The 8,730-nt window shown below is 40.0% G+C and overlaps 1 protein-coding gene across 44 annotated transcripts in view; it reads right to left on the bottom strand.

The window, feature by feature from the left end:
• Positions 1-1,827: 1,827 nt before the first annotated feature.
• The window catches only part of ABI2 (abl interactor 2), a 121,956-nt gene continuing 115,053 nt past the window's right edge, over positions 1,828-8,730 (bottom strand). For 30 of the 44 annotated variants that reach the window (XM_017536836.2, XM_017536845.2, XM_017536851.2 and 27 more), the window contains one exon: positions 1,828-6,767. In XM_017536836.2, coding sequence (XP_017392325.1) covers positions 6,592-6,767 — 176 coding nt within the window. In that variant the 3' untranslated portion in view covers positions 1,828-6,591. The remainder of the gene's footprint in view (positions 6,768-8,730) is intronic. The other 14 variants (XM_017536839.2, XM_017536837.2, XM_037741457.1 and 11 more) reach the window with 2 other exon arrangements.

Genomic DNA, 8,730 nt, shown 5'->3' with positions numbered 1-8,730 from the left:
TTTTCAGCTCCATCAATTCATTTATATTCTTGTCTAAGCTGTTTATTCTTGTTAGCATTTCATCAAACCTTTTTTCAAGGTTCTTTGTTTGCACTGGGTTAGAACATGTTGTTTCAGCTCAGAGAAGTTTGTTATTACCCACTTTCTGAAGCCTGTTTCATCAAACTCATCTCCATCCAGCCTTGTTCCCTTGCTGGTTAGGAGTTATGATCCCTTGGAGGAGAGGCATTCTGGTTTTGGGTGTTTTCATCCTTTTTGCGCTGGTTTCTTCCCATCTTTGTGGATTTATCTACCTGTGGTCTTTGTAGTTGGCGACCTTCAGATCAGGTCTCTGAGTGGACGTCCTTTCTGTTGATGAAGTTATTTCTTTTTCAGTTTTCCTTCTAACAGGTTCCTCTGCTTTAGGACTGCTGGAGGTCCACTCCAGACCATGTTTACCTGAGGATCACCTGCAGCAGCTGCAGAACAGTAACAGTTGCTACCAGTTGCTGCTTCTGTTATCTCTGTCCCAGAAGGATACCAGCCAGATGTCAGCCTGAGCTGTCCTTTATGAGGTGTCTCTTTGGATATACGGGGGTCGGGGAGCTGCTTGAGGAGACAGCCTGTTCCTTACAGGAGTTCAAGTGCTGTCAGCTCCGTTCTGTTCAGAGCTGCTGGGCAGGTACATTTAAGTTTGCTACAGCAGACCTCATAACTAACTGCCTTTTTTTCCCCACATGCTCTGTCCTGGGAAGGTGGGGTTTTATAAGTTAACTTCCTGACATGCTGCAGCCTTTTTTCAGAGATGCCTTTCCCAGCGAGGAGGTAGCTTAGTCACAGTCTGCCAGCAGAGGCGTTGCTGAGCTGCTGTGGGCTCTGTCCAGCTGTTGTGTGAACTTCCTTGTGGTTTTGTTTATGGAGGTATAGTCAGAACTGCCTCAGTAATGGTGGTCTGCGTTGGTAGTGGTGGACTGCCTCAGTCATGGCAGCTGCCCTTCCCCCAGCAGAGCTGGAACGTCCCAGGTCCAGCTGTGCTTACTATGACTCTCAATCCAGAGCATTTCAGATTGCTTGTCATTATGGGGGAGGGACCCACAGAGCCAGATCACCTGGTTCCCTGTTTCAGCCCCCTTTTTCAGTTGAATGGGCAACTCTGTCTCCCCGGTGTCCCAGACGTTCCAGGCGCCAGTTGAAATGGCACCCAGATTTGTTTTTGTGCGGAGAACCACTGCGCTGGCTGAAACAGACGTGCTTGAGAGTCCTGGCACTTTTCTGCCCAGGAATCTCCTAGTCTGTGGGCAGTAAAAATTCGTTTGGAAATGCGGTGATTGCTCACCCACTGTGTTCTTGCTGGGAACTGCACTCCAGTGCTGTTCCTATTCAGCCATCTTGGATCGTCCCCCCAGAAAATTCTTTATAAACAACTAGACTCTTACAGCAACAAAGCACTGGCTAAGCTAGTGGTCTTTTAGACTCACTTTTGACCAGTCTGCAATCATTTTTAGTCAACAACACCCATCGTCAGTTTAAAAAAAAAAAAAAAAAGTACAGAATTGGAAATATTAACAATTAGATTTGGAGGAAAGTGGTAAGAAAACCCAGGTTCAAGTGAAGCAAAACAGGATTAGAAAGTTCATTAAGAGCAGCTGTCTTGAGGGGAAAAACTTCAGAGGTCAAATTTAAAGCTCAACATTTTAAATATCTGAAGGCTAAAAAGACTTCAGTAGTAAAAAGTAGCTCCCTGGTTCAGAGCAACAGGAAAGACAAAGATTACCCCTAATGTGTAAACTCAGGTACCACCTTAGAAAAAGAGGTTGTTTATGTAAATAAGTTAACAAGACATTTGAATATACTTTGTGGGATTTTATTTATGTCAAGTTCTTAGTACACGGCAACAATTCCAAATACAATTAAAAAATTAAAAAGTGATGTTCCTCCACTCATCTGGAGGTGGTTTAATGGCACACAAGAAACACTACTGGCAACAGACTGCTCCCTTAAGTTCTCCTGGGTGGTTTTTACTCAACTCACTCATAGTATCACCAACTCCCTCTGGGAGCTAAAAGCACAACTGGCCAGATCACAAATTGTTTACATTCTTTTTTGTAAGCCATTTTTTTAAGAAAAATGGTGCATGGACACAAAATATGATAAAAACTTTTTCCATAGAATTCTTAAGTTGCAAAAGAGATTTCTTCATTTTAATGTGAAAATAAGCTTTTTTTTGTTTTTTTGTTTTTTTTACAAAAAAACCTCAAGATATTCAGCAAGGATCATTTTATACACAGCTAGGCCCTGTCGTTTCGTTGTATTTTTTTTTTTTTAGAATGACAGTCTCAACCAAATAGGAACAAAGGTCAGCACAAAGTAAACAAAGGTAATGAGCTCAATGCCTCCCCATTTAATCACTTTTATAAGGCTCTCTCCAATAAGGCTGCTGTGCTGTGCTCCTACCAGTGCTGAATTAATATAACATTCCTACCAAACACACCTTATGGGAAAGTGTTTATACTGAGTGTAGTTTTAAGGGGGTAAAAATGAAGATTATTTTCACTAAGGTTGCAGTTAGTACACACCTTTACACAACTCCGATAGTATTTATCAAAACATGGCATACCTTTTCAAGTATATTCTTGAAAACATCAAATAAAACTCTTAACTTTTAAAGAAAAATACAGCACATTTAGTTAAGACAGTTGTGGTGCAGTGGAAAATTGACCACTGAGTGAGAACTCTGCTGTTACTAGCTGTTAACATGAAGAAAACTTACTTCATCAGTCAAATGAGACAACCAGAATTTGTAAAATCTCATCTAGCTCAAATTCTGTGATTCTAAGTAAATTATATGGGGGAAATTATCACCTTAACACCAATCAGGAGTTCCTGGCCAAAAAGTCCAGAAGTGAACAGATCCCATTCTTTTCAAAGACTTGTCAGTCACCTGCGAATTCCTCCATCAAACCTTTTTCAAAGGCAAAGGTCACCTTCAGGACATAACATGCTCTCTCCACAAAGGAGAAAAGAAAAGGTAGTAAAAGATAAACACAGTTCTTAATTTCAGAAAGGTCACCTACTAAAAGAAAATGAACACAAAAAGATAAAAGCAAACTACCATCATTTTGATGCCTTTCAAAGAGAAAAGTAGTTATCTTCAACAAAAACTGCCAAGGAGTGCAGCTACGTTACACACATCACAGTAAAGATGCATAATATTCTCTAGCCAAATAATAAACACCAGTAGTAGGAAAAAGGAGGGGATGAAAATGTCTCATACCCAGTAACTTTTAGGGACATAGCAAAATTAGCAGGCCATTGTCAACTCTAAAATGGAAACAGCAGGCGCCTCTGAGGGAGATAAGAAGTAGCTCAATGATGGAAAATACTAAACAAGATAGCTTAAAAGATTCATATTTATTCCAAACGGCAGGCTGAATCAGATGTAGATTTTGACACATTGGCACTATTTTTGATTTATTGCTTTGGCCATAAGGTCAAAGACAACAAGAAAATATATTTTCATTCATATCCCCATGGACTTTCGATTACTAATATGACAAAAGAAAAAGACAACTATTCATTTTTTTTAAGGGATGGTCCCACAAACTTTAGGAGGGAAGAATCCCCTCTCCCATTAGATTTCCTCTATCCTGATAACGTGGTTGCTTTATTGGTGATCTTTTGGACTTGGATCATCTGTTACATTATTATTACACAGCATGGAAGATTTTTCTGCATTCATTTGGAATTCCTAACACCATCTTTTAATTTATAAAAAGATAAATGAGGGGAACTTACAATAAAACAAAAAATACTACCCTCACAGACTATTAATAGCATGCAATCTATGAAATATTACATACATTAAAAGTCTCCAATTACTGTGCGCCTATCCTGTCATCACACAGTATCCTTCCAAGACAATCTATAGAATTCAAAACTGTACAAAAATTTTAAAGTGTGCAGAAAATCCAACAGGTATTGTTTGTAAAACAAAGATCATACACACATTAGTACTAAATAGGGAAAAAAAATCAGCAGACCCATGGACTTCCCCCTGCTCCCAACCACAGGTCTTCAGTATAAAGGACTTCACCAGTGTCTTCTGCACTCCCCCATCCAGCAGAGGTCCAACAGGCCAGCTGCATTCCTGCTGACCGCCACCAACTCTGTTTTCTGCACAGTTGTCTTCTCTGCTGTAGTGGTGAGCTGTGGGAACTACTTTTTTGTTTGTTTTTGAGACGGAGTCTCACTCTGTCACCAGGCTGGAGTGCAGTGGCACGATCTCGGCTCACTGCAACCTCTGCCTCCTGGGTTCAAGCAATTCTCCTGCCTCAGCCTCCGGAGGAACTGGGACTACACGTGCTCGCCACCACACCCAGCTAATATTTGTATTTTTAGTACAGTTGCGGTTTCACCATGTTGGCCAGGATGGTCTCAATCTCTTGACCTCGTGATCCGCCCACCTCAGCCTCCCAAAGTGCTGGGATTACAGGTGTGTGCCACCACACCCAGCCTGTGGGAACTACTAGTGGATTTCAAAACACCCTCTGCCTCATTAATCCACTAAGCTTTCTCAGCAAAAAGCTGTTTAAATAAATAAGGGGAACATCTAATTTCAAAACAGTTTTTCTAATTATAGACCAGTACACTAAGGAGAGCTTAACCTATCCAAGTATAGTTTAGTTTGGGTCCATAATGGAGCTAAAGGCTCAGAGGACATTCAGGGCCATTACACTGCAGGAAAACAAGGAATAAAGGATGTAGGAATGACCTTAAAAAAAGCAAGAAGTGGAATGTATACAGGAGGCAAGTTAATGAAAGCTAACAAATACAAAGTGTTGGGAAAATCCAAAAGAAAAATAGCTATTGTAACTTGAAATGCGTTGTTAAAAACAACCTTAAAACAAAAAGGTCTTAATAAAGAGAATCTATAGCAGGGTCTCAATTAAATGCTCTTGTTTTATGTTCAGATAACATTTACAAGTGGAATATTCTATCTACATCATTCTGAATTTCCTCACACACTACTACACTTGTTCATGTTTCAATCAAGTTCCTCTTTCTGAACTTATTCAAGACCTCGTTTGAAATATATGAAGCTACTGCTTTTCCCCTTTCACCTAGCACAGGGAAGTTACTTGGCAAAGCTCTATTCTGGCCAAGTCACTGGGACTGAGTAGAGCCCACGTTAGCAGCTCTGGGCCTGAATAGGGCTGGCCCACCATCACAGTAACCACCTACAAAGAGGCAAACCCTCCTGGATTTTTTCAATATTTCCTATACTGACTACAGTAGAGAAGGTTAAAGCCATCTGCCCTACAAACTCCACTGAATCTGAAGCTGTATTTATTGTACAGATGGGGGAAATGTGTTTTGTTTGTGTCAAAGTTATATTACTTTTTATCAATGTGATTAGATACGTATTTTGGCCTATTAATCTTATTCATGATATTCTTAGTCTGAGACAGGTTTAAATTCTGACTAAAAGCAGATGCTTAAAAGTCCAATAATACAAAATCAGGAGAGTATTACCTTTTCTGCAGCTAAGTGAGCCAATGATACAGCAGCAACTAATACTGGCCATTAATCACATCCAGAGAGCACAATAATACACCTTTTATTCCCAGTGACTGTCAAGAGACTTGAAAATAACCACTATTCTCTTCCAAATTAGAATACGATTTTCTAAATAGTGAAAGAAGTGATCATCATAGTTGGTCTGAACTCCAAGATCTACTCCTCAAAACAGCACCGGCAAGGGTTCAGGATGCTTGCTAAGAGCATTTCCACAGTTCAGTCTGTTCAGAACCTTAAGGACCTTCACACACCCACCTCCACACATGAACCAGCCTACCACACTTCACATCTGGGTACACCGGCCATTAGCAACAGTGCAGTCTCATGCAGCAGCACATTAAAATCAAATGGTGGCAATCGTTTGCCACCCTCAGAATGTTGGGAGACTTTCACATTTCATCATCCTTATAATCCACAAACAAATATGAAGGGATGCAAGTGAGTTCACCATGCACTCGTCTGGTGCACTCAAGTGCTGAGAGAATGCAGAATTTACAGTGTTACAGAAGAAAAAAGCCATCTGAAATAATAGTAAAAATGGTTAAGTGTGGTATTTAAATATTGGTTCCCTCCTCTTCATACAAGTGGAAGAAAAGGGGGGGCAGGGTACCAACTGGGCCATGAGGTTACCCCTTAGCACAGGCAATGAAGAACATCCAATGCCACAGATTCTGCAGGAGGAGAAATCCCAAGGGCATACAGTATTCCTGAGAAAGATCCCAGATTTTTCTGAATCAGTCTTAATCTGATTTTGTTTTGGCTACACAGTTATGTTGTTATACCTCTGACATATATAAAAAATGGTCACTTTATTTCAATCCAGACAACTCAGCATAGTACAAATGACGGCATAAAGATCCATTTGTTCAGACTCAGCTTGCTTTTGTTTTTAATACTGGGGGATAAACCAAAAAAAAGTGTAATTTTTATCATTTGTATCCTTCATTCTACTTACTGGAGTGGAATCTCCAGGGCCTTCAGATAATCTGGGAAGACCTGACTATTCCTGTGAGGCAAGCACATCCCTGCTGAGCTCTACTCAGAATAATGCATGATAGACTCAACATAATTCCCAGGAAAAAGCCCAGTCACTCCATTCATAACTCCCTCATACCAACCATCGTCATTCTTCTTGATGACATAAATAATGGCTCCTTCCTGAAAGGACAGCTCATCTTCCTTGTCCTTTGTATAGTCATAAATTGCCACAACTGGGAGGGAAGAAAAACAAAATAGGATGTGAAAGAGAGTAATATTCCTAGAAAGACAGAAGCAAGCAGGTGAATATCTATCCTTTCCCAAATCCAGTAGCACTCATTCATGGTGACTTTCTACACACCAACCAAAACGTATTTTTTTCCTAAGTAATACCCAGTCATATACAATGAAATTCCATATTCTACGGATGTTAGGTTTTACATTGAGTACAAATGGTGAAAAAGGACATTTAATCAAATGTGCTTTTGATTACCTTTCAAGAGTCTACAGGAAAGTACCTCATTAAAGAGATACACAATCCTATAATCAAGAAAGATGGCTGTTTCTTCATCTGAACTTGTGTTGAGATACCATATTTGGTTTAAAAAAAAACGAAAAGCTTTTCTTTACCTTAGAATTATACTAGTGCAATGAGATACACTATGAGAGACAAGTGAGAAACCTGACAGACTAATGAACAGCAGATTTCTGTCTTCTTCCTCTCACTCTCTGGAGCCTATGCCTCTTCACTAAATAGAATGGTGGTTGAATTTCCCCAAGTTAAATGTATGAATGATGGGAGTCTGCTACATATATTCTTTCAAAATATATGCTGCATTATGTCAAGCAATTTAATATAACCATAATAACAGACTAAAAGTGCCAAGAAAACCAAGATACCTATAAGCCCTCCTGTGATTTTCATTGCTTAAATCACTTGGTAACTTGGCTCTTTCAGTCATTATCTGTGGTTATTTCAACTGTTATCTTATTTCAACCAGATAATCTCTGGTTCCCAAGTATTATATCAACTTCAAGAGTTTAGTTATACTGGGATACCCTGTAACTTGCTCAAATCCACTTGAAGTGTTATCCTTTGCTCCAACCTCTTATCTCCTGTACCTTTTTTATAGCACTCAATGAAATCTCCATCTATCCATTGTTCTGAGACAAATATACTGTTCTTTGTTAGTTTCTCATGTGACCTTATACCTCACGTAAATAAATGGGAAACAAACCACAACAAGGACTTTTGATATAATGTAATGTGCCCCAGTTAAAGAAAATTTGTTTCTGGCCTGTTTTAATAAAAATTAAATAGCTTCCTTAAATTGTGAATATTTTCCATTAGAGTGATATAGTAGGAACACAAGAATTTTTTTTTTTTTTCTGAGACAGTCTCAATCTTAATGCCCAGGCTGGAATGCAGTGGCACCATCTCAGCTGACTGCAACCTCCACCTCCCAGCTTCAAGTGATTCTCCTGCCTCAGCACCCTGAGTAGCTGGGATTACAGGCTCATGCCACCATGCCCAACTAATTTTGTATTTTTAGTAGAGATGGGTTTCTGCTATGTTGGCCAGGCTGGTCTTGAACTTCTGACCTCAGGTGATCCACTTGCCTTGGCGTCCCAAAGTGCTGACATTACAGTAGTGAGCCATCTGCACCCGGCCAGAAAATAGAGGATCCTTGCTAGGAAGAGATCAGCGTGCATTTCTCAATACACAACCAAATGCCTGAACACAATCAAATGTAGTTAAATGGCATACAAGTTTAAATATAAGAAAATACAAAAAAAAGAAAATACAATTTAGAATATTTAGCATTTCTAGTCAAGCCAGTATTTTCTACTGTTTTTTTAAGGAACGATAACATTGCTGATGCTTAAAGAAATGGAAACCTTTGGCTGGGCATGGTGGCTCATGCCTGTAATCCCAGCACTTTGGGAGGCCAAGGCAGGCAGATCGCTGACGTCAGAAGTTTGAGACCAACCTGGCCAACATGGTGAAACCCTGCCTCTACTAAAAATACACAAATTAGCTAGGCATGGTGGTGGGCGCCTATAATCCCAGTTACTCAAAGGGCTGAGGCAGCAGAATAGCTTGAACCCGGGAGGCGGCAGTTGCAGTGAGCTGCCATCACGCCACTTCACTCCAGCTTGGGCAACAGAGCGAGACTCTGTCTCAAAAAAAAAAAA

Source organism: Cebus imitator, unplaced genomic scaffold (genome assembly GCF_001604975.1).
Source record: "Cebus imitator isolate Cc_AM_T3 unplaced genomic scaffold, Cebus_imitator-1.0 Scaffold101, whole genome shotgun sequence".
In the NCBI taxonomy this organism is placed as follows: Eukaryota; Metazoa; Chordata; class Mammalia; order Primates; family Cebidae; genus Cebus; species Cebus imitator.
The sequence above is the reverse complement of the archived record's forward strand: the minus strand, read 5'-3'. Positions and strand labels throughout refer to the sequence as shown.